Source organism: Aedes albopictus, chromosome 2 (genome assembly GCF_035046485.1).
Source record: "Aedes albopictus strain Foshan chromosome 2, AalbF5, whole genome shotgun sequence".
NCBI lineage: Eukaryota > Metazoa > Arthropoda > Insecta > Diptera > Culicidae > Aedes > Aedes albopictus.
This window is the reverse complement of record NC_085137.1, coordinates 503,705,856-503,732,207: the sequence shown is the minus strand read 5'-3', so window position 1 is coordinate 503,732,207 and position 26,352 is coordinate 503,705,856. Positions and strand designations below refer to the sequence as shown.

General features: G+C 39.0%; 1 protein-coding gene across 6 annotated transcripts in view; it reads left to right on the top strand.

Annotated features, from left to right (window-relative positions):
- The window catches only part of LOC109407819 (ribonuclease P protein subunit p25-like protein), a 606,744-nt gene that overhangs the window by 543,344 nt on the left and 37,048 nt on the right, over positions 1 to 26,352 (top strand). Inside the window, exon 3 of one of the 6 annotated variants that reach the window (XM_062854475.1) lies at positions 6,877 to 6,986. The exons of the other annotated variants lie outside the window; for them this stretch is intronic. Coding sequence (XP_062710459.1) covers positions 6,959 to 6,986 — 28 coding nt within the window. The 5' untranslated portion in view covers positions 6,877 to 6,958. The remainder of the gene's footprint in view (positions 1 to 6,876; positions 6,987 to 26,352) is intronic. 6 annotated transcript variants of the gene reach the window in all.

The window sequence follows — 26,352 nt, the reverse complement described above, 5'->3', positions numbered from 1 at the left end:
TCTGCGGGTGTAACGGTAACTTCTTTCATTATACAAAGCTACGATTTGTAATCTATCATGTCCAGTCCAGTAAGTCTTTTGAAAGGTTAAAAGACAATATCAGATCAGTCGGGATACGCTAGGTCATCCAAACTGTTATTGAGTTTAGATCCTAAAGTCTACGGGTGTAACGGTAACTTCTTTCACTATACAAAGCTACGATTTGTAATCTATCATGTCCAGTAAGTCTTCTGAAACTTCAATAGACAGTATCAGACCAGTCGGGATATCCTAGGTCATCCAAACTGTTCTTGAATTTAGATCCTTAAGTCTAGGGGTGTAACGGTAACTTCTTTCATTATACAAAGCTACGATTTGTAATCTATCATGTCCAGAAAGTCTTGTGAAAGTTTAATAGACAGTATCAGACCAGTCGGGATATCCTAGGTCGTCCAAACTATTCTTGAGTTTAGATCCTTAAATCTACGGGTGTAACGGTAACTTCTTTTATTATACAAAGCTACGATTTGTAATCTATAATGTTCAGTAAGTCTTTTGAAAGGTTAGAAGACAATATTAGATCAGTCGGGATACCTTAGGTCATCCAAACTGTTATTGAGTTTAGATCCTAAAGTCTACGGGTGTAACGGTAACTTCTTTCACTATACAAAGCTACGATTTGTAATCTATCATGTCCAGTAAGTCTTCTGAAAGTTCAATAGACAGTATCAGACCAATCAGGATATGATATCCTAGGTCATCCAAACTGTTCTTGAGATTACATCCTAAAGTCTATGAGTGTAAAGGTAACTTCTTTCATTATACAAAGCTACGATTTGTAATCTATCATGTTCAGTAAGTCTTCTGAAAGTTCAGTGGACAATATCACATCAGTCGGGATATCCTAGGTCATCAAAACTGTTCTTGAATTTAGATCCTTATGTCTGCTGGTGTAACGGTAACTTATTTTATTATACAAAGCTATGATTTGTAATTTATCATGTTCAATAAGTCTTCTGAAGGGTTAAAAGACAGTATCAGATCTGTCGGGATATCCTAGGTCATCATAACTGTTCTTGAGTTTAGATCCTTAAGTCCGCGGGTGTAACGGTAACTTCTTTTATTATACAAAGCTATGATTTGTAATATATCATGTTCAGTAAGTCTTCTGAAAGTTCAACAGACAGTATCAGATTAGTTGCGATATCCTAGGTCATCCAAACTGTTCTTGAGATTAGATCCTAAAGTCTACGGGTGTAATGGTAACTTCTTTCATTATACAAAGCTACGATTTGTAATCTATCATGTCCAGTATGTCTTCTGAAAGTTACAGTGGTTGTTTTTATCAACTAAACATTATAACAGTAAGGAAGCCCATAATATCCCAAAAATATAATAGGTACAACGCTTATTGTTCCTGTAACTGCTTTTGTAAGTACAGAGGATTATGTAACACTACTTAACGTAGTGGCAAAAGCTATTATCACAAGTGTAGACCTGAAGCTATGGTCTCAGGAGTAGTGTTGTTGATCTGGAATATATCAAAACTATCTTGAAATGACTTATGATATGCCAGGGGGATTACAGATTACAGTCTAAAGTTCATTGTGAGAATAACTACTGTTACTATCGAGAGCTAAACTTCAGGATTGTTTGGACGAACATGAATGCCCAAAATTTTCATAATAAAAAAGTAGACTTCAGGTTGATCCTGCCACCGCGATTGATTATGAAACGTTACTCAGTATGTCAGATATAGCTGATGTTACGAGTGTAGACCTTAAGTTCTGAATTCAAAGATAGTTTGGCTGACCTGGAACATTCCCATAGTGTCTCTAAATGACAATTGAGATTTCAAGAGCTTCACGGATCTCAGTAGATTATGTTATGCTATTGTTTCTGGTGAAAACACATAAAGTTTTTCTCGTAGATTTGAAGGACTTCATTATAGAACAGTTTGGACGACCCTGATTGTCCCAAAGGTTTATAATAAGCTAAAAGACTTCAGATTGGTCCAGTAACCACGGATAAATATGCATCGTAACTCAGTATAGCAGATATGGCTGTTATTACGAGTGTAGACCTGAAGTCCTGAACTCTAAGGTAGTTTGGCTGACCTGGAATATCCCTATAGTGTCTCTAAATTACATTTGAGATTTCAAGAGCTTCGCGGATCCCAGCAGATTAGGCAATACTATTACACTAGTTTACAAAATAAAACGAAAGTCGTGAACTTCTGTCAACGACCAAAATTTTTGAAGCATAATTTAGCGCTGATTTCGAAACCGTGCTTCAAAAAATTTTAAGTGGAACAGTTTTTGAGTTTTAGCTCAATAGCGAGTTTTACAACTTATACCATTGAGGGTTCAAAGGCGGTTTTCTTATTCAAGACTGAACATTCAGCGGTGGAAATGTATTCACATATTGCGGATACAGAATGGAGTACAGTGAGCATATTTTCAGTGCGAACATTCAAGTCTTGAGTGAGAGAGCTGATTTAGAGTTTTCGGTGATGACAATTGTGTCAAATAATTGTATAATTCTTTTTGATAAGAAGAGCAGATTTTGTGCCTTTGAGTTTATTAATAATAATAAAAAAAACTACACTCCCAGCGGCATTTCCCTGCTCTAAATAAATTAACATAAGAAAAACAAACAAAATAGGTTCTGATCAATAAGGTAAAGAAACAATTATTTTACAGAATAAACAGTGTTAGCAAGGATGAACGAGAAAAAATTAGGTAAGTTATGATATGATACTTTTTTGATATTATAAAACATTTGGTATAAAACAGCTATTTGGGAGTGGAGGGAAATAAGAGCTGCCAGTCGAAACATAATGGTTTGGAAGAGTGGAGATGCCAACTTCTTATTATAACCTTTATGTGGAGAATGACAGATTCTTCTTTTTCACATTCATTGGGGCATCCTCCAATGCGATGGCTTGCACTATATATAATTGTATGATCTTGGTTGTATAATTCCCAAGTAACCACTGTGCTGAAGCATTGTGCATACGGTGTATTTAGTGCAATCATTACTTTACATGCAAACTTAAGGTTGATTTAAAGTGGAAGTGGGCAATTATAGAATCAAATTAGGATTATACTGGTATAATCTTGAAGCAGTCGCATAATTGCCCATTTCCACTTTAAATCAACTTTAAGTTTGCATTTAAAGTAATGATTGCTCTAAGTGCACCGTATATCTGCATGCAATAAGGCTTCAGCACCGTGGTTACTTGGCTTATAATGTTTTGCTTGATCAAATCACATTGGATGGACAGCCCACTGCTATCGGGCTTAGTACCGTGCTACAATGAATGGTAAACCATCATCATCATCATCAATAGTGAGTTTTACAACTTATCAAAATATGGAATTTAATAAAATTCAAATATCTTGCGTTTTGTGCAACCAATTTTAAATCTTTTTCCATAAATTCAAAGCTGAATATAATACCATTCGATCATCTGAATACAGGTTTTGCGTTAGATTGATGAAATTCAAGATATTGGCGAGTTTTGGGGACGATTTCCTTAAATTTTAGCAAAATTTCCAAAAATATATGAAGAAATGTATTTTTTTTCAATAAGAAAAAAACAAGTTTAAAATTCTTTCTCAACGTTCATTTGACATGCCATATGTGGGCGAGTTACAGTAAAAAATTCAGCTCAATCGGAGCATTGGTTACGGAGAATGAGATGTATGAAGTGAGCGACTTTGCTTAAAAATAGAACAAAAATCGATTTCAAATCATCAACCTTGTATGGGAAGTCGAAGAAATTTCCGCTCTACTGTATTTTTTTTTCCTTCGCGTTTTCGAACTCAGGGCATGATTCTACACCAAAAACGATCATTAGTTTACCGAGTTCAAAAATGCTGTAAACTAGTGTTATTTATGGTGAAAACACATAAAGTTATTTTTGTTGATATGACGGACTTCATTATAGAACAGTTTGGACGACCCTGAATGTCCCAAAGGTTTATAATAAGCTAGTAGACTTCAGGTTGCTCCAGTTACTCTGGTTGATTATGCAGCATAACTCAGTATAGCAGATATGGCCACTGTTACGAGTGTAGACCTGAAGTTCTGAACTCCAGGGTAGTTTGGCTGATCTGGAATATCCCTATAGTGTCATAAAATGACATTGTAGATGTCATGAGCTTCACGGACTCCAGTAGGTTATGCAATGCTATTATTTGTGGCGAAAATACATAAAACTATTCTTGTAGATTTGAAGGACTTCACTAAAGGACAGTTTGGAACACCTAGAACATCCCAGAATATAACACACCTTTTGATATTCTTGACGAAGGCTAAATGAGTACATATAAACGTAACCCACATCCCAATTCAGCTTTTAGAACAACTGGTATGCCAATTATTTCGTTTTTCCAAATTTCATGGTGTTCTGGATGTTCTAGGTTATCAATGAAGTCCCAAATACAAATATTGCCATTTTTCCCTAATAGAGAACTCAATTTGCAACAACTTTGCCGAAGACAGTATACTGTTTTATTGAATGGGTGAATTTATACAGCTGTTTCTAAGTTGGGGTCATATATGACCCCTCCGGCTCCAAAGGGTTAAACAATTTGTTGGCGTCGCAACTGTTATTATTTTTATCAGAGATTTTTCTTTTAATCATAGGCTGTTCTTTCAAGTTATACTGTTATATGGAAGAGTGACATGATCACATTAGTTTATTTCTTGCGTCCATATGATCCGAAACCAATTGTTCAGTAGAGATTTTTCCTTCTTATGGATATTGCCTGTTCTTTCAAACATACTGGTTAGAGATCTGTTCAAAGGGTCCCAGGAGCTGTATATGCTTGGGTATTCTCACCGCAAAAAATAAGCTGAATAAAGTTTTACAGTGACGATTCGTTCGTTGAGAGCTCGTTAAATGGGCTGTCTCGATGGTTGAATGTTCACTGGTTGGGGCAAAACCCAACTAAAAAGCACTGTCAATGTCAAAATAGATGTCAAAACGAGTTTGACGTCTGACCGCCGTCGCATCACAGCTACTGTATACAGAACGTTTGCGCTAGTATGTGAGTGTTTCGTGACGTATTTCTCGTCAGTTGCGTGTCTCTAGAGCATTTTGATCAGTTGTCAGTTGCCCCAACGAACGAACACGATTCGCTAATCGGGGCGCAGTCGTGACCCAACCAGCGAATCCGGACTGTATCGACCAAACTAGTTCGTTCCGGGATGCACGTCACGATTTTCCCTCGTATTGGCAAATACGAAATTTATAATTCAGAAAAAAATATTCGGGGTAATGGGTCCCCGAATAAAAAATACAGTAGAAAAACCGAACGTTGTATTGTAACAGTACTATTTAGAACCATATTTTTACAATAGACACCACTGTAAAAATAAAAATACAAAAACAATAAGATGTAATGTAAAACACCATACCGTGAATTGTAAATAAGATTTTTACAATATATTATACAGGTTGTTAAGTATCGTAACAATATAAAAAAAATATTTTTTTCCATATATATATTTTTGCAAAACCATACATTTTATTGTTAATGAATTGTTCTAAATTCTGATACGTGGGTTTAAATATACCGTACATTGTATGGTACATGAATGGTTTCGAACAATAAAATGTACCGTAAATAAATTGTTTTTAATTGTAATTTTACTACTGGTTATACATTTAATCAAATGGTTTTGGAATGGTTTTCTTTTGTTATGTTGTATTATTATGCGCTTTGGGAATTCTCCACAGCGTTTTGGATAACCCTTCATATATAGGATAGCCCACGTCTAAGTCTGAGTAGTCTCTGATTGCATTAGCAGTTGAAGCTTAGGCTCCCATGCCCCACCAGCCAGATAACCGGGTTTTGCAAACTAAGCATTATTTGTGGCAACACTTTAAGCGGCATGATGGAACTATGCCGAGCGCGCTAAGTGTTATTAGACCACTAATGTAGTTGCATGAAGTGGGTGACGAGGTACATAAGTATCATTACAGCGTGCTTCATCGTTATTGCAATATTGAGGCTCCAGTTTGACTAAAGTTTGAAATACATAACAACTCATAAGAAAACTGTCAAATTCTATTCAAATATAAGTTAGGTTAAAAAGCGAACCCGCAGACGAACCTATATTAGAAGTCATTTCAATGTACAGTCCAGTCCATATGTTAAAGATGGCTCTACGTCAAAGATAAAGTTTGTCAATCGCATTTGATTCGATTGTGGTCGAAGGCAAGTTCACATGAGAGAAGAGGAGAAAACTCCCCTAAAAGCAAATACCGAAAGAATAGTGTTGAACTCATCCACTGATTTACGGTGATCTGACCTGCATTTTTCCGAGTTGGCCTACATTCGTATTTCTCTCATCGCACTCTACACACCTAGCCCGCCATATCTCTTGGGCCCCTGCTTGGACCTGCAGTTCTTGGGACATCTGGTTTACCACTGATTCAAACATGTTATTGACAAGGATGTTTTCGATCATCTGGCAATCATTTGACTCATTTGTCTATAACTCAGTTCAGAAGCCTAATATTGAAATGAGATGTTCGTCAAACTTGTAGATAAGTGTTTTTCCTACAATTATCACCAAGGACGCCATATTCTAACTTTTATATTTACGGCGTAAAAGTGTTTTTTGATCGTTTAGTATGAGTAGGTGGTACTAGCTCTCTCACGCCGCATATATGAGATTTAGGATATGGTGTCCTTGGTGATAATTGTAGGAAAACCACTTATCTACAAGTTTGTCGAACATCTCATTTCAATATTATGCTTCTGAACTGAGTTATGGATAAATGAGTCAAATGATTGCCAGGTGATCGAAAGCATCCTTGGTTATTGACTCAAAATTGATGTTTCAACTTATTCACTTTTTTCTCTTTCCTTTCCTTTGCAGCAAAAAAGTCACAAACATTAACAAAACAAAGCACGGAAAAAATCTTAAACGAATAAAATAATTAAAAATTCACGGAACAATAATGTTTCGGAAAAGTGAATGGTTCAAACGTAAGAAAAACAGTATGATATATTGCTACATAAAAATCCAATGTCAATGTATAGTATAGCGAACCATTTCATTACAACACACTTTATTGTAGCTGGTACACTGTATGGTGAAGAAATGGTTTTCACCAAACACTCTATGGTTAGTTTTTATCCGGGTCATTCGGGGTAATGGAATTCGGGGAAATGGGTCATTCGGGGTAATGGAATTCGGGGTAGTGTCATTCGGGGTAAAAGAATTCGGGGAAATGTCATAGAGTCATTCCATAGACTCGCGGAGACGTGGTTGAGCAATACGATTTTAGTGTGTTTTACCGTGAATTTAGATTTATTTATTTATTGCATTGGCTCTTTATTATGGGGATTTTCAGCCCGAGGCTGGTTCATCCCCGTAGATAAGGAGGAGGGCGGTTGGGGGAAGGTGGAGAGGAGGGGGCAGTTCTAGTTATATAATATGTTTTAACAGAGTTCACTTTGTGGTGTTCATCGTTTGGCTGATGTTGTCAAATGGTGTATAGTGTCCGTTTCGAGTCCAGGGTCGTAGCAGGAGTCATCGTAATGCTAGAGGGCGTGGTAATTTCGTATTCCTTAACAGGTCCGGGGTCTTAGCAGTGGTCATATTGAGGTAAAAAGTCCGGCATCTTTCAAAAAGTTTATCAGCTGGCGTTCCCTTACCGCGTCGTTTTGGAGGGTGCTGTCGATACCGGTGATCTCGTAGGTTGATCTTAAGTGCTCCAGAGTGGGGCAGTTGATAAGGAAATGATCGACAGTATTTTGTGTCCCGCACGTCTCACACTGGCGGCGGAAGCCGCCCCCTGTGCTACCCATGTCGTGTGACAGCCGTGTATGTCCCGTGCATTAGAATAATTAGCCACAGAAGTCCAATGTCGCGACTGTTCGTGAGACTAATATCTAGTTTGCCACGTCCCTACAGCGTCAGTAGCGGTACTAGAAGTGTCAAATAAATTGTGTTTACCAAAACAAAAGATGCTCTACAAGCTGGACACTTAAAAACAATCAATTATTACAATAAAAGTTTTTATTTAATTTTAATAGGAAAAGTGACTACAGCGCCATTGGAGTTCTAGTGTATTTCTATTGTCCCGTGCGCAGTCGGGAGAGGACAACTTGTTCTCGGCGAGCAGGTTGGTCTTGCCACGTAGTCGTGGTGTTTATTATTATTATTTTTTTTTTCGAAGGAACGGCTCTCTGTTGCGATGCCATGCTACAGAACAGGCGGTCCACAGTCGCTCCTTCAGCCAGGACTTAACGTCATCGCGGGGGACCTTTCGCGTTAGTGTCGGGCTGTTACGGCCGATGCCGGCGAGTGTGTCAGCTCGCTCGTTGCCGAGGATGCCGCAGTGACCGGGAACCCACATCCCAGTGCATTTCATAAGCTTGACGTCAGTCTGACATCAGTCTCACGGTCAGTCTTACAGAGCTTGACATCAGACTGATGTAAGACCGACGGTCAGTCTGATGTCAAACGATTCTGCACCGTTTGCGTCAAGCTGTCGGGCTTCGAATATACGAGTTGGAGCTCGACGAATCGGACTGACGTAAGCCTGATGTCAAGCTAGAACGTCGAGCCCTGTCAAGCTCGTTTTTACGGGGTTTCTTCTTCTTTTTTGTACTGATTTTGTGATTTCATCACCAACATTTCAAAAGCACGTAACTGTTTTTGTAAACAAGAGCGCGATTGCTCTTGTTTACAAAAACGGTTACGAGCTTTTGAAATGTTGGTGCTCAAAGATTAAAAGAGCAAAAAACTTTATTTTATTTGTTTATTTAAAATAATATAATAAAAATTGGGTGAATTAAACGTAACTTAAAAAGTAACTTAAGATCTATAGATTAGATATACCGTGAGGATCTCGAGAGAAGAGTTAGTAATTCTTTGAGATACATGGGGAAATGCAAGGGAAATGTACATAGTGATTCCACGAATAAACTGGAGATCTTATAGCGCATTTAGTTCACCACTGAACTATCGCACTAGTTTTCACGAGTGCGAAAACGCTAATAAAAGTGCGCGATTGCATCAAATCAACTCGGTGTCTTCAGAGCACTTGTTCACCATAGATTGAAGAAATAGTGCGCCGAAGACATCAACCTGATTTGATGCAATCGCGCACTTTTATTTATGTTTTCGCACTTATGAAGTCGCAGTTCGCAGTCCAGTGGTGAACTAAATGCGGTATATTAAAAATAATCTTTTTATATCTGAGCATTTCGAGCCCTCGAGGATATAATTCTTGGGTATACCAAAATGATTTTTAGGATTTCAGAAAAAGTAAGCTTGCCATTCTTAGGAAGAGCGGAAGACGTTTGTTCCCGGCCATTTCTATAAACTCCCTCGGGAATTCTTCCAGAAATTCCTTGAGAGATCTTCCAGAAGTTCCTCGAGAATTCTTCCAGTAGTTCCTCGGGAATTCTTCCAGAAGATCTGTGGGAACTCTTCCAGAAGTCCCTCGAGAATTCTTCCATATTCCATTCCGTTGGAAGTTCATCGGAAATTCTTCCAGAAGTTCCTCGGAAATTATCCCAGTAGTTCCTCGAGAATGCTTCCAGAAGTTCCTCGGGAATTCTTCCAGAAGTACCTCGAGAATTCTTCCAGAAGTTCCTCGAGAATTCTTGCAGACGTTCCTCGGGAATTCTTCCAGAAGTTCCTCGGGAATTCTTCCAGAAGTTCCTCTTGAATTCTTCCAGAAGTTCCTCGGGAATTCTTCCAGAAATTCCTCGGGAATTCTTCCAGGACTTTGTCGGTAATTCATCCAGAAGTTCCTCGGGAATTCTTCCACAAGTTCCTCGGGAATTTTTCCAGAAGTTCCTCGGGAATTCTTCCAAAAGTTCCTCGGGAATTCTTCCAGAAGTTCCTCGGGAATCTTCCAGAAGTTCCTCGAGATTTTTTTCCAGAAGTTTCTCGAGAATTCTTCCAGACGTTCTTCGGGAATTCTTCTAGAAGTTCCTCGGGAATTCTTCCAGCAGTTCCTCGGGAATTCTTGCAGAAGTTCCTCGAGAATTTTTCCAGAAATTCCTCTTGAATTCTTCCAGAAGTTCCTCGGGAATTCTTCCAGACGTTCTTCGGGAATTCTTCTAGAAGTTCCTCGGGAATTCTTCCAGAAGTTCCTCTTGAATTCCGCCAGAAGTTCCTCGGGAATTCTTAGTCATATTCCTCCGGAATTCATACAGAAATTCATCGGGAATTCTTCCAGAAGTTCCTCGGGAATTCTTCCAGGACTTTGTCTGTAATTCTTCCAGAAGTTCCTCGGGAATTCTTCCAGAAGTTCCTCGGGATTTCTTCCAGAAGTTCCTCGGGAATTCTTTCAGAAGTTCCTCGGGAATTCTTCCAGAAGTTCCTCGGGAATTCTTCCAGAAGTTCCTCGGGAATTCTTGCAGAAGTTCCTCGAGAATTTTTCCAGAAGTTCCTCGGGAATTCTTGCAGAAGTTCCTCGGGAAGTCTTTCAAAAGCTCCTCGGGAATTGTTCTAGAAGTTCCTCGGGAATTCTTACTCATATTCCTCCGGAAACAATCCAAAAATTCATAGAAGTTTCTCAGGAATTCTTCTAAAAGTTCCTTGGGAGTTCTCCCAGAAGTTCCTCGTTAAATTTAGATGTTCCTAATTAATTCTTCCAGAATTTCCTCGGGAGTACTTCCAGAAATTCCTCCAGGAGTTCCTCGGGAATTTACATGGGAATTCTTCTAGAAGTTCCTCGGGAATTCTTCCAGGAGTTCCTCGGGAATTATTCCAAAAGCTCCTCGTGAATTCTTTGAGAAGTTCCTCGGGAATTCTTCCAGAAGTTCCTCGGGTATTCTTCCACAAGTTCTTCCATTAATTCTTCCAGAAGTTTCTAAGTATTTTTTTTCCAGAAGTTCCTCGGGAATTCTTCTAAAAGTTCTTCGGGAATTCTTCCAGAAGTTACTCAGGAATTCTTCCAGGAGTTCTTGGGCAGTTTTTCCAGAAGTTCCTCGGGAGTTCTTCCAGAAGTTCCTCGGGAGTTCTTCCAGAAGTTCCTCTGGGATTTTCCAGATATTTCTCGGGAATTCTTCCAGATGTTCCTCGGAAATTCTTGCAGGAGTTCCTCGAGAATTCTTCCATAAGTTCCACAAGAATTCTTCTAGATGTGTCTCAGGAATTCTTCCAGAAGTTCCTCGGAAATCCTTTTAGAAGTTCCTCGAGAATTCTTCCAGAAGTTTCTCGGGAATTCTGCCAAAAGTTCTTCGAGTATTCTTACAAAAGTTCATCGGGCATTCTTCCAGAAGTTCCTCGGGAAATTTAGATGTTCCTAATTAATTCTTCCAGAATTTCCTCGGGAGTACTTCCAGAAATTCCTCCAGGAGTTCCTCGGGAATTCTACCAGAAGTTACATGGGAATTCTTCTAGAAGTTCCTCGGGAATTCTTCCAGGAGTTCCTCGGGAATTATTCCAAAAGCTCCTCGTGAATTCTTTGAGAAGTTCCTCGGGTATTCTTCCACAAGTTCTTCCATTAATTCTTCCAGAAGTTTCTAAGTATTTTTTTTTCTAGAAGTTCCTTGGGAATTCTTCTAAAAGTTCTTCGGGAATTCTTCCAGAAGTTGCTCAGGAATTCTTCCAGGAGTTCTTGGGCAGTTTTTCCAGAAGTTCCTCGGGAGTTCTTCCAGAAGTTCCTCTGGGATTTTCCAGATATTTCTCGGGAATTCTTCCAGATGTTCCTCGGAAATTCTTCCAGGAGTTCCTCGAGAATTCTTCCATAAGTTCCTCAAGAATTCTTCCAGATGTGTCTCAGGAATTCTTCCAGAAGTTCCTCGGAAATCCTTTTAGAAGTTCCTCGAGAATTCTTCCAGAAGTTTCTCGGGAATTCTGCCAAAAGTTCTTCGAGTATTCTTACAAAAGTTCATCGGGCATTCTTCCAGATGTTTCTCGGGAAATTTCACAGGAGTTCCTCGGGAGTCCTTCTAGAAGATCTTCGGATTCTACGAATTAAAGAAAATATTGTCAATTATTTATGTGAGTCAAAAGCATCCCGGAAAATATTTAAATTCCCAGTCATCTGGGATGTATCCTACGATTTTAAAAAATATTCTCAATCATTTATGTAAGTCAAAAGCATCTCGGAAAATATTTGAATAATTCCTGAAAATCCTTAAGGATTCTCAGAAATCCCTAATCATCTGGGATGTATCCTGCGAATTTAAGAAAATATTTTTTATTATTTATGTGAGTCAAAAGCATCCCGGAAAATATTTTAATAATTACTGAAAATCCCCAAGGATTCTCAGGAATCCCTTGTCATCTGGGATGTATCCTACGAATTTAAAAAAATATTCTCAATCATTTATGTGAGTCAAAAGCATCTCGGAAAATATTGAAATAATTCCTGAAAATCCCTAAGGATTCTGAGAAATTCCCAGTCATCTGGGATGTATTCTACGAATTTGAGAAAATATTCTGAATCGTTTATGTGAGTCAAAAGCATTCCGGAAAATATTTAAATAATTCCTAAAAATCTCTAAGGATTCTCAGAAATTCCCAGTCATCTGGGATGTATCCTACGAATTTAAGAAAATATTCTCAATCATTGATGCGAGTCAAAAGCATCTCGGAAAATATTTAAATAATTCCTGAAAATCTCTAAGGATTCTCAGAAATTCCCAGCCATCTGGGATGTATCCTACGAATTTAAGAAAATATTCTCTATCATTTATGTGAGTCGAAAGCATGTCGGAAAATATTTAATTAATTTCTTAAAATCTCTTAGGATTCTCAGAAATTTCCAGTCATCTGGGATGTATCCTACGAATTTAAGAAAATATTCTCAATCATTTATGTGAGTCAAAAGCATCCCGGAAAATACTCAAATAATTCCTGAAAATCTCTAAGGATTCTCAGAAATTCCCAGTCATCTGGGATGTATCCTACGAATTTAAGATGTGAGTCAAAAGCATCTCGGAAAATATTTAATTAATTCCTGAAAATCCTTAAGGATTCTCAGAAATTCCCAGTCATTCGGGATGTATCCTACGAATTTAAGAAAATATTCTCTATCATTTATGTGAGTCGGAAGCATGTCGGAAAATATTTAATTAATTTCTTAAAATCTCTTAGGATTCTCAGAAATTTCCAGTCTTCTGGGATGTATCCTACGAATTTAGGAAAATATTCTCTATTATTTATGTGAGTCAAAAGCATCCCGGAAAATATTCAAATAATTCCTGAAAATCTCTAAGGATTCTCAGAAATTCCCAGTCATCTGGGATGTATCCTACGAATTTAAGAAAATATTCTCAATCATTGATGTGAGTCAAAAGCATCCCGGAAAATATTTAAATAATTCCTAAAAATCCCAAAGGATTCTCAGAAATTCCCAGTCATCATGGATGTATCCTACGAATTTAAAAAAATATTCTCAATCATTTATGTGAGTCAAAAGCATCCCGGAAAATATTTAAATAATTCCTGAAAATCCCTAAGGATTCTCAGAAATTCCCAGTCATCTGGGATGTATCCTACGAATTTAAGAAAATATTCTCAATCATTGATGCGAGTCAAAAGCATCTCGGAAAATATTTAATTAATTCCAGAAAATCCTTAAGGATTCTCAGAAATTCCCAGTCATTCGGGATGTATCCTACGAATTTAAGAAAATATTCTCTATCATTAATGTGAGTCGAAAGCATGTCGGAAAATATTTAAATAATTTCTTAAAATCTTGTAGGATTCTCAGAAATTTCCAGTCATCTGAGATGTATCCTACGAATTTAAGAAAATATTCTCTATTATTTATGTGAGTCAAAAGCATCCCGGAAAATATTTGAATAATTCCTGAAAATCTCTAAGGATTCTCAGAAATTCCCAGTCATCTGGGATGTATCTTACGAATTTAGGAAAAACATTCTCAATCATTTATGTGAGTCAAAAGCATCTCGGAAAATATTTAAATAATTCCTGAAAATCCGTAAGGATTCTCAGAAATCCATAGTCATCTGGGATGTATTCTACGAATTTGAGAAAATATTCTGAATCGTTTATGTGAGTAAAAAGCATTCCGGAAAATATTTGAATAATTCCTAAAAATCTCTAAGGATTCTCAGAAATTTCCATTCATCTGGGATGTATCCTACGAATTTAAGAAAATATTCTCAATCATTGATGCGAGTCAAAAGCATCTCGGAAAATATTTAAATAATTCCTGAAAATCTCTAAGGATTCTCAGAAATTCCCAGCCATCTGGGATGTATCCTACGAATTTAAGAAAATATTCTCAATCATTTATGTGAGTCAAAAGCATCCCGGAAAATATTCAAATAATTCCTGAAAATCTCTAAGGATTCTCAGAAATTCCCAGTCATCTGGGATGTATCCTACGAATTTAAGATGTGAGTCAAAAGCATCTCGGAAAATATTTAATTAATTCCTGAAAATCCTTAAGGATTCTCAGAAATTCCCAGTCATTCGGGATGTATCCTACGAATTTAAGAAAATATTCTCTATCATTTATGTGAGTCGGAAGCATGTCGGAAAATATTTAATTAATTTCTTAAAATCTCTTAGGATTCTCAGAAATTTCCAGTCTTCTGGGATGTATCCTACGAATTTAAGAAAATATTCTCTATTATTTATGTGAGTCAAAAGCATCCCGGAAAATATTCAAATAATTCCTGAAAATCTCTAAGGATTCTCAGAAATTCCCAGTCATCTGGGATGTATCCTACGAATTTAAGAAAATATTCTCAATCATTGATGTGAGTCAAAAGCATCCCGGAAAATATTTAAATAATTCCTAAAAATCCCAAAGGATTCTCAGAAATTCCCAGTCATCATGGATGTATCCTACGAATTTAAAAAAATATTCTCAATCATTTATGTGAGTCAAAAGCATCTCGGAAAATATTTAAATAATTCCTGAAAATCTCAAAGATGAGATCATACCCTTTAGAATTACTCTCTTTAAGCATAAATATAATGTAAGTCTTCTACGCGGAACATCGATATTTGCTGTAATTGTGAAACATGTAGTACAGCAAGAACTACAGTTTCTCCTTAATTAACGGGAAAACGCAGCAGACTTAGCACTACTACCCATGATGCAAAAAGATAGTGCTCGTTGCAATTCTGCTATAGATGCTAAAAGGAGATTTAATATTTGCATTGAAAATGCAATATCACTATACTCCATTCTCCTGCAGCAATAAAGTAAATACATTCTTAATACGAAAATATCAGTTTTGGACGAGAAAACCGCTTTAGATTTTTCAATGATGACGATTATGTTAATGGCGGCCTTGAGAACAATAAATCTCGGATTACAATTAGAATATTATGAAAAAGTATCTGTTTCACCAATAAACTAAATAAAACAACACAATTTTTATTTTAGTTTTGCTCCATTATTGTAGGCCCACCAATCTCAAATATTGCGTCGTGACCCACCTGCCCTGGAAAGAAATACACGCGTTTTAAAGATTTGTTTCCAGAAAATATCGAATTGCGGTCATCTTAGGATTCTGGAAAGTGTATGTCGTCTTGCAATTAATTGTAGTATCTTGGCATGCCCTAACATCGTGACATTAGGGATGTTTTTTCACTCAAAACAGCTCTGTCAAATAAATTGGCAATGTTTCTTGATTTTTCAAACGGTTAATGTTCGCATTTAAATGTTTTTTTTTTTTTCGTTACGAAATATCATCAGTGGAATTCAAAATATTTAAGTCATTAAAAATGATTAAATATAGCATTGGTCCTAATATCGTGTGTTGACCCGCATACATTGGTGCATGATAAAAAGGACTTGGTGTTTTAATGTTTTAACGTTTAGAGAAAATTTATTAATTTTTTTAACTCGGATTTTTTTTTGCTGTCTTTTTCATGAACACGCTTCCACCTATTGGTAGAACCGCGTGAGCCACTGTCGGCCGTGATGGATTGCGATTTGACGTTTGCCTAACACGCACACTACTATACATATCACCTGTAAGTTTCGTTTATATCATTCAGCAACGTGTACATTCGCAAACATCAAAGCGATCGAACATTAGCACCTCTAGTGAAAGGATCGCGGAAATCAAACGAAATTTGAATTCATCGTTGAATGTGTAGGATGCAGAGAACGGCCTTCCCGGACAGGTTACAAGGTTGACAACACTCCGACGGCACAAGAACCAGATCGACCGGGGACTTTTCGGATTCCGCGTAAACGGTGGACGAGCAATAACGTTTCACTTCTTATAATTGCGAAAACTACTTTGGGAATGGGATACAAAACAAAGGTACATAATGATCAATAAGGTATGCTGTTACTCTTTTCGCCTTTCGCCGCACCATAGACATCGGGAAAGATATCGCACTTTCCACAGAATGCATGTACCAAGCCCTGTAAAACAGTGTTACGTCTGTTTGTCTGTGCTTATATCGTGCATTGCTCAATAGAGAAAATAATAAAATTCGTCAAATAATTGAAATTTTTGTCAAATGCACGCTATAAGGAGGAAAACTTTTTTTTTCCTCCCCTGTTGGGGAAATTAAGCCACTGCGTCCAATAGGCTGAACTTTTGTGGCATGGAGGAACACGGTGATATAATAATAATTACCAGTATTAGAGCATGACGTGGTACACATGTAAATTTAAATTTGAACTCATCATCTCCACCTGCTTGAAACTATTACAATTTTTCAAGCATTACTGCCCATAACCACGAAACTGACTACTGTTTCCTGGATTTTTTTATTCACTTGGGACTGTTATACTTTTTTGGGAAGTGTAATAAACGCCATACAAAAAATCTTACGTCGGAAAGCCATGTTGGCAATCCCGGGTAGAGCTTAATGGCAAAAGAATGGCAAATTTTACCATTAAAACAGAATGTTTGAATGGCAAAATGTGTTATTTGTTTGTTTGAAATAAGAGTTAAAATAACAAAAATAATAACAAAATTTTGGTAGCAGAAAAACATAAAAATAACTTATTTTGCCATTGTAATAACAAAGTAATGGTAAAGCATGCGGATTAAATTGAAGAACAAAATAAGTGGTGGGTATTTTAGCGATACCGATTTTTTTTAAAATAATGTTGTCCACCAGACACACCGTGACTAGGTTGTCCTGTGCTCGGCCGGTAATCTCGATTCCATAGAAGAGGCGACTACAAATCACAGCATCGGCCACACGGCGTCGCGTGGCGCGGTCACTGCGCGTCCGTTTGCAGGATATACTGCGAATCAAGTTGCATCAAGTTGCGGTTTGCACAACTCTCCTTAATCGCGAGAAAGTGGCTACGGAAAGAAAGCGTTCGGTCAAGCGTCACTCCCAGGACCTTAAGTGTCTTCCTCAAGGCGATCGTCTTTCCGTTGGCCGTGATCGCTGTTTTTGGCGGGCGGTGAGTCGAGTTGCAGATGTGAAGCCTTGAGCTTTTTTTCGGGGACGATGTCAAAGCCTGTGTTGTCAGCCCATTTGGTGACAGCATTCACTGCCGCTTGCATCTTCCGGCGGATTGTTCGGGGGTGTTTTCCGGTGACTAAAAGCAGAACGTCGTCCGCGTAGACTAATATATACACCCCTTTCGGCAACACCAGAGAAACCCCGCTCACATTGGCGTAGCTAGGGGGGGTTCCAGGGGTGCCTGGCACCCCCTAGAACAAATTTGGCACCCCCTAGAATTTTTCCTTGACAGTCAACTAAAATTTAAAACTTAACACAATAATTCCTATATTCATTAATGGCACATTTGAACAAAACTTACCACTCCCGGAATTACTTTCGAAGAAGGAAAACTAATCATTGCTTTTTTGGGAGATCTAAGAGTTCTAGACAGCCAAAGTTGAGCAATTTGTATGGAAATTTCACTCCATCCCGAAAAGGATATACGTTTTGGCGTTTTGGATATTGGTAAGAACAATCAACATAATTCTCCATGGATGCCTCCAGAAATATTTCTATCTATTCATACAGTGATTTCTCTAGGTTTTCTTTATGGATTCCTCCCAATATTCCATAAATAAACTTTCCTTAGGATTCTCCAAGCAGTTCTAATGGGGTTGTACATACTAGAAATTTCTCCAGAGATTGATCCAGCAATTTCTCCTAGGATTTCTTTGGAAATTCTTACTATGATACTTCTCGGAATTCTTCTATGGGTTCCTCTAAAAACTTCTATTGGGATTCCTTCAGGAATTCCTGGTGAGTTTATTCAAGACTATCTCCCTGGGATCCGTTCGAAAGTTCCGCCGGTGATTCTTCCAGGAATTCCTTAAGAGATTTTATTCATAGATTGTTCCATAAATTGCTCATGGATTCCTCCAGTAATTGTGGCTAAGATTCCTAAAGCAACTCCTGCTGTGATTCTTCCAGCAGTTTCTCTTAGAACTCCAACAAAAATTCTCACTGTGGTATCTTCAGGAATTCTACTTGGGAAGTTCTTCCGGAAAATCTCCCTGGGATTTTTCTGAAGATCCCTTCGGTGATTCTCCCAGAGATTTCTTCAGGGATTTATCCAGGACTTCCTCCAGAGGTTCTTCCAAAAAGTCCCCAGGGGATTTCTCCATGAATTTCAGCTGAAATTCTTCAAGCAATTTCCATCAGGACTCTTTCAGAAATACTTCTAGGGATTTCTCTTGGCATACATACATACATATTGTAATACTTTCGGAAAATCTTCCGGAGATTCCTCCAGAAATTCCTCCTGCGATTCCATCAGGGATTCCTCCAGTATACTTCTACCGATTCTTTCTAGCAGAACTGTAGGTATTCCTCTAGGCATTTATTAGAGGAACTTCTCTTAGGATACCCCTAGCATTCCTGAATCCTGATTCTAGGATTTCTCTAGAAATTATTTCAATGATACCTCCCGGAATTCTAGGAATTCCTCCCGATATTACAGCTGAGATTCCTCAAGCATTTCCTGCGGTTCTTCCAGCTACTCATCCTCCAGAAATTCTAACTGTCGTACTTCTGAAATTATGCTACGGATACTTCTAGAGATTTCTCCTAGATTTTTTGCTGAGATCTTTCCAGGACTTCTTCCTGAAATTCTTGCAGAAACTTCTTTGGTTATTCTCCAAGGACTGAAGGACTCATCCAGGAAATCCTCCAGAGATTTTATTCAAAGGTCCTCTAGAAATTTCTCATGGAATTCTTGCAGAAACTCCTTTTGGTCTTCCTCCGAGATAACCTCAAACAACTCTTCCTGCGGTTCTTCCAGCAATTCCTTCGGAAATTCTTACTATGGTACATTCAAAAATTCTTCTAGTGATTCCCATACCAATTTATCCTAGCATTATGGCTGGAATTCTTCCGGGAAATCTACCTGAGATTTCTTCAAAGATTCCTTCTGCGATTTCTTCAGGGCCTTCTCTGTAGATTCTTCCAGAATACCTCTAGCGGTTCTTGCAGGAACTTCTCTAGGTATTCCAAGGATTGGATTCCCCCAGGCATTACTGATGGGGTTTCTCTAGAAATTATTGTAAAGCTTCCTCCAGCAATTCCTCCAAGGATGTCAGCTGAGATTTCTACCATGATACATCCCAGAGTCCCTCTAAGAATATCTCCGGTGATTCCTTCAGGAATTTTTATCCAAGATATTTTATCGAAGGTTTCTTTCATAGATTTCTCGTGGGATTTCTCCAGGAATTTATCTTGACCTTCCTACAGAAATTTCAGCTGAATTTCTCAAGCTATTCCTGCTGTGGTTCTTTCAGCAATTCCTCCTAGGACTCCTCCAGAAACTCTACTTATTGCATTCCGAAATTTTTCTGGGGATTCTTCCAAGAATTGCTCCAGGGATTCCTTCAAAAATTTGCTGGGAAAATTCAAGGCAATCTTCCTTGGAGCCTTGCAGAAGTACCTTCGGTGTTTCCTCCTAGACATCCTAAAGGGTTTTTTTCCTGGGATTTCTTCAAATATTTCTCATTGGTTTCCTTCGGGAACTTCTCTTGACTTTTATCCAGGAATTCCTCTTGGGATTCTATAAGCGATTTCTGCTGCTTTGTTTCAGGAATGCCTCCTAGGTCTCCTCCAACAGTTCTCCTGGCATTCTTGCTGGAATTCTTCTAGGAAATTTTCCTAGGATACTTCCAGAAATGCCTTTGATTCTTCTAGGGATTTTTCTAAAGACTCATCCAGGAATTCCTCCAGAGTTTTTATACATGGATTACTCTAGAAATTAATCATGGTATTACTCCTGGAACTCATCTTGGCCTTCTTCAAGGAATTCCAGCTGAAGGAGTCCCCAGGAATTTCCAGAGAAATCCTAGGAGGTATTACTAGAGAAATCTCTAGTGAAATCCTATAGGAATGTACGGAAAAACTTGTTATTAATTAGAATTGACAAATTCTAGAGATAAAGTTGTGAAAAAAAATCTCGTTCTTTTGGGATTTGAACCCACGACTCCGTATTCGCTAGACCGCAGTATGGCCATATCTTTAAGGGATGTCGAAGGAAAAGGTTGTTTTTTTTTATTTCTGCGGTAGTATCATTGGAATTCAATAAGCATTTTTTTTTTCTATAATTTCAATCGCTATTCCCCTGAAATTATTTCAGCAATTTCTTTTTAGTTATTTTGCCAATTTCTCCGACAATTTTATCGTGACTACATTTGTATTTTTTTTATGATTTAATTGTATACATATTTATTACTTCCGAAACCTGCTGAACCAGCAATGCAGAAATTGTCAACTGGGCTTGCTCAAAGGAAATCCTATGAAATTCACGAAAAACTTCCTGACAAATTTCCTACGAAATTGCCGGAAAAATTTCCATCAAAACTACCTTAGAACTTTCAAAGTGTTTGTCAAATGAATTCATGTAAGAATTACCAGAGGAGTTGTTGAAGAAAATATCAAGGCTTTTTTTTAAGTTGCCAATTCCAATCTCATAATAAATTGCCGAAATATATTTTATAACAATTTCCACAAACATTCGCAAAAAAATCGAAGAAATTGTCAAAGAATTTTCCGAAATCATCAAAGGAATTTCTGAAGAAAATTCAGAAAGAATTCCCAAATCAATTGCTGTAGAATCACTATGATAGAATTTTTAAAGAACCGCCAAAGATTTTTTAAATAAATTCCCGAAGAAAATCTCTAAGAAATTTGACGAATCAATTTCCAAAAGAATTACCGAAGAAGTAATAATCGCGGTTTCCAAAATTTCCAAAGAAATTGCTGATGGAATTGCCGAATAAATTTTCAATGAAAGTAACATCGGAATTGTCGAAGGTATTCCGAAATCATCTGCTGCAGGAATTCCTCACATAATTACTGAAGAAATCTAGAAGAAATTTTCTTAAGCATTTTCATTGAAATTATAGAAGTGATTTACAAAAGCATTTCCGAAAGAGTTTTCGAAAAAATTTGCAAAGGAATACCGAATAGCATAGATAATAAAAGTCCAAAAAATCAACAAAAATTCCAAAACAAGTAGAATGTCTTGCCGAAGACATCTTCAGAAAAAAAAATGTAACAAGTTCCAGCGAAGAAGTCATTGTTGAATGTGATAAAAGCCTGCTTTTTGAAAGCAAATATCAATGGAATTGCTGACATTAACAATTACAATTGGTGATTTCTAAAATATTGGCGAAGGAGCTCCCGAATATACATTTCAAAGGATTTTCCAATGAAATAAAGAAGCCAAATAAACTGCTAATGAAATTACCGATGAAATTTTCAAAGGATGCGTGTAGGTGTTTGGTATCAAATTCCAAACATATTACCAAATAAATTCAATAAAAAAATGCTGAAGGGGATCCAAAGATATTACCGAAGAAATTTGCCAAATCCAAAGGAATTACTAAGAGATTTCCAAAGGAAGTCTAATTTGAAATAAATTGCAAAACAATTTACAAAATAATTGCCGGGAATATTCCCTGAGGAATTACCGAAAGAATGTTTTGCCGAAAACACTTTTTTTGTATTATGTACAAACCAGACTCGATTGTACGAAATGTACGAAACTGAAATTTTGACTGATTATTACAGTGTTGGATTTACGTAAGTCAAAATTTCTGCTTTATACAGCATTCCGTTCACTAGATATATTATCAATCGGAATTCGGTGTGAGCATCAGAATGCCGAAGAGAAAAATCGTAGTTCGATCGCACCAAATTTCGGGTTGGATTATTAAAATGTTCGTGAAGCTTCTGAATGAAACTCAGGATATTCGAGTCCAAATTTTGTAATTTCAAGAATCATACTCATAATGTCTCTGTAAAAGTATTTTCATGTCCACGTGGTAGTGTTCAACTAATGAAACAAAACCCTGTCGCCATTAATGTCGGGGTCAAACCATGTATATATATCAAGATTTTGGAATTTTAAGTATTTATAATTCTTTCAAGTGTTCTTGAAAACTATTTTTACAAGGGTTGTTATCATGCAATAAAACAAAGATGATGTCACGATGAATACAAGTTACACACAAATTTGCGGATATTATAGTTTCTGAGATTTACACTTCACAAAGATGTCGTCGCAATGATTGTTAAATTCTAACTGAAAATAAAAATTCCATTTATTATAGGCAATCAAGTTATCAAGTTTTTAAATCTCACATGGCGGGGAAAGTGTTGAATCAGTACAACCTTTCGGATTTAAAAAAAAAAACGTGTTCTTTAAAATATAGCACGTTTAAATTTGCGGACTAATTTTTCCCGCGACGCAGTTTATCAGTATACTAAGAAATTGAGGGTGGATCGGTATTTCTTTTTACAAAAAAAACCAAAACAACCTGGAAGCCACTAAAACTGGCACCCCCTAGGCACCCCCTAGGAAAAAATCCTAGATACGCCAATGCCCGCTCATGGCCACGAGGAAGAGTGTGACCGAAATCACAGAGCCTTGAGGCACTCCGGTCTCCTCCTTCATGACCTTTGATCGGTGGTTTCCGATCAGAACCTCGAAGGTTCTGTTAGTAAGGAAGTTCTGAATAAACTTCAAGAGATTCCCGGATACTCCCCAATCTACTAGTTGCTTGAGAATGCCAGGGCCCCAGGCTCGGTTGTAGGCCTTGGCAAGGTCAAGGGATACGATTTCTACGTGTTCCTGTGCCTTCATTGCATCGTCAAGAATACTTCCGAGGTTCGCTAGGTATGTCCCTGTACCATATCCTGACCGGAATGCGTGTTGATGGTAGCCTAGTAGGCCGTTGGACTCGAGGTGCTCTATCAGCCGACGATTTGCCATCCGTTCTGCAATTTTGCAGGCACAACTGACGGGCGGTAGCTGGAGGTGCTGTTTGCCGGTCCGGAGCTCTTGGGTATGGGGACTACAAGGTTGTGCTTCCAGTCTTCCGGTAACGTGCCGGCCGTCCATTCTTGATTGATTAACTCGAGTAGCTTGCTTCTTCCGCTGTAGGTGAGATGCTTTAGCATCTGGTACCCCAGTTCGTCTGGTCCTGCTGCTCAGAGCGTAGTTGAGTTCCGCCATGGAGAAGGGTTGATTGAAGAGTTGACCTTGATCGGGGGTAGTCGGGAAGTCGACTATACTGAACTGTGGGTTAGGATGGCGCTTCAAAAAGGCTGGCGGGTATTTGTCGATGGCGGATATCCCATAAAAGTATTCCGCGAGGGCATCGGCGATCGCCTGTGGGTTCCGAGTGGTTACTCCGTCGATCTTGAGGGAAAAACCTTTCACTCGGCGTTTGCCCTGAATGCTGTTGATTCTCCTCCACAGCTCCGAGGATGACTGGTCCTCGTTGATTGTGTCGAGGAAAACGGTCCAGCTTTCTCTTTGGCTTCCCTAAGGATTTGCCGGCAGTCGTTTCTGGCGGTTTGGTAGCGTTTCTTGGCTAGTTCAAGACTGGGGTGTTCAGCGGGCAGGTTCTTCTGAATCTTTTTGAGGGCACGCAGGGCCTTTCTGCGAGTTTTCGTGGCCGTCTTTGTTTCGGGAGACCACCAATAGTGCGCCCTTCTTCCCGGGTTAGGGCTAGTCTTCGGCATAGAGGTTTCTGCCGATCCAGTAATAAGGGCAGTTAAGTCCGCGATTGAGCATGGGGGGGGGTTTGTTCAATACCGGAGTCAATGTCGAATTGGAACTGGGCCCAGTCGGCTTGGTCATAAAGCCAGCGGGGTCGACGAGAGGTTTCCGGGCTGACTAAATTGTTGACCTTTAGCGTGATTGGGTAATGATCGCTTCCCCGGGTATCCGTTTCCACGGACCAGAGGAGGCGGCTAGTGATGGAGGCGGAGGCGAGCGACACGTCGATGGCCGTTTCTGCTTGCCCGCGGATAAACGTGGGGGTGCCATCATTCAGGATCGCCAGGTTGTTGTTGCATGCGACGTCGACGATACATTTTCCTCTGGTATTGTTGTTTCGACTGCCCCATGCTCGGTGGTGCCCATTGACGTCACCAAGGATAACCACAGGGCTAGGCATCTTGAGTAGGACTGCTTACCGCTCGGACGACGCCGTCCGGGGTGCTCAAGAGGATCCTGTTCGAGGTCGTGGCCAGGTTTTGGGTGGGGCTTACCGCCTGGACTAGACAGTCCAGGGTGCCCAGCAGGACCCGGCTTGGGGTCGGGAGATGGGCTTGCATGGTACAGTGATGTACATTCGTTTAGCCGAAGCCAAAAAAAAATTCAAAAAAGTGTCAGGAAACTCATACAAAAGATTTTATGATAAAACTTTTTTATCGAAGTGATAGTATATCTAGTACTGTTTTATAAAAATGTGATACATCACACTTACATGTACACTGAAACAAAAACGAGGGTAAAAATCCTTCAAATGTCATTTTTTGCCTAGACATTCGTTTAGCCGAATTGTACAACTTATTGAATTCCATAATAAAACTAACAAATTTCGAAAAATATCCAACAAAACCATTTTGTATGGTGACCTGCTTTATAGATCGACTTGTAAATCATGATACCTTACCTTACCTTGTTGGCTACAAAGTAACTTTACTCCAATGCCGAGCGTATAGTAGAGCACCATCTTCGTCGGTCTTGGGCGATGTTCCTCCAGTTTCCCCGAACGTGTAGGGATCGTAGATCTTCTTCAACCGCGTGCAGCCAGCGAGTTCGCGGCCGCCCACGAAGTCGCCTACCTCTACCGGGTTCTCTGCTGAATATTGTTTTCGCTATTCTTTCTTCCGACATTCGCACTACGTGTCCAGCCCACTGAAGTCTGCCGTATTTTATACGTTTCACAATATTCGCATCTTCGTACACTTGGTACAACTCGTGATTCATGCGTCTGCGCCACACTCCATTTTCTTGTTTCCCACCGAGAATTGTCCGCAGCACTTTGCGCTCAAGAACTCCAGAAGCTTTTCGGTCTACCTCCTTTAACGTCCACGCTTCGTGACCGTAGAGGGCAACCGGAAGAATCAGCGTCTTATACAGAGCGAATTTTGTTTGCGTTTGCAAGTTACGGGACCTAAGCTGGCTACGCAATCCGTAAAAGACCCTATTCGCAGCTGCAATACGCCTTTTCACTTCACGGGAAACGTCATTGTCACATGTCACAAGTGTTCCAAGATAAACAAATTCTTCAACAACTTCAAACACTTCCCCATCAATCACTACCTCAGCACTAACACCACTAGGCCTGCTTCTGTCTCTACCCGCTATCATGTACTTCGTCTTGGTAGAGTTAATCGTCAAGCCTATCCTCGCTGTCTCTCTCTTCAGAGGAGCATAAGCTTCCTCCACTGCCCTACGATCGATGCCGATGAGATCAATATCGTCCGCAAAACCGAGGAGCATGTGCGACCGTGTGATGATAGAGCCATTCCTCTGCACGCCTGACCTCCTAATCGCTCCTTCGAGTGCAATGTTGAACAATAAATTTGAAAGAGCATCCCCCTGCTTCAATCCATCCAAGGTCACAAACGACGTAGACACTTCGTCCGCGATCCGAACACTTGATTTTGATCGTTGCGCGTATCAGCCTAATTAGTTTCGCCGGAAAACCATGTTCTGACATTATCTGCCAAAGCTCATTTCTTTTCACTGAATCGTACGCTGCTTTAAAATCAATGAACAGATGGTGAGTCTGCAAGTTATATTCCCGAAATTTATCTAGGATCATCCGCAGGGTAAACATTTGATCCGTCGTTGATCGGCCCTCACGAAAACCAGCCTGGTATTCGCCGACGAAGGACTCCTCAAGAGGTCGCAGTCTGTTGAACAGGACACGCGACAGTATCTTATACGCCGAATTTAAAAGGGTAATTCCTCTGTAATTGGCACACTCCAGTCTGTGCCCTTTCTTGTAGATTGGGCATATGAGGCCATCCAACCAACTAGTGGGCAATTCTTCATCCTCCCAAATCTTTATAATAATCTGATGGATTGATTGATGTAGCTGCTCGCTTCCGTGCTTAAGAAGTTCGACCGGGATCTCGTCCTTCCCAGCAGCCTTGCTGTTTTTCAGCTCCTTAAGGGCCTTTTTAACC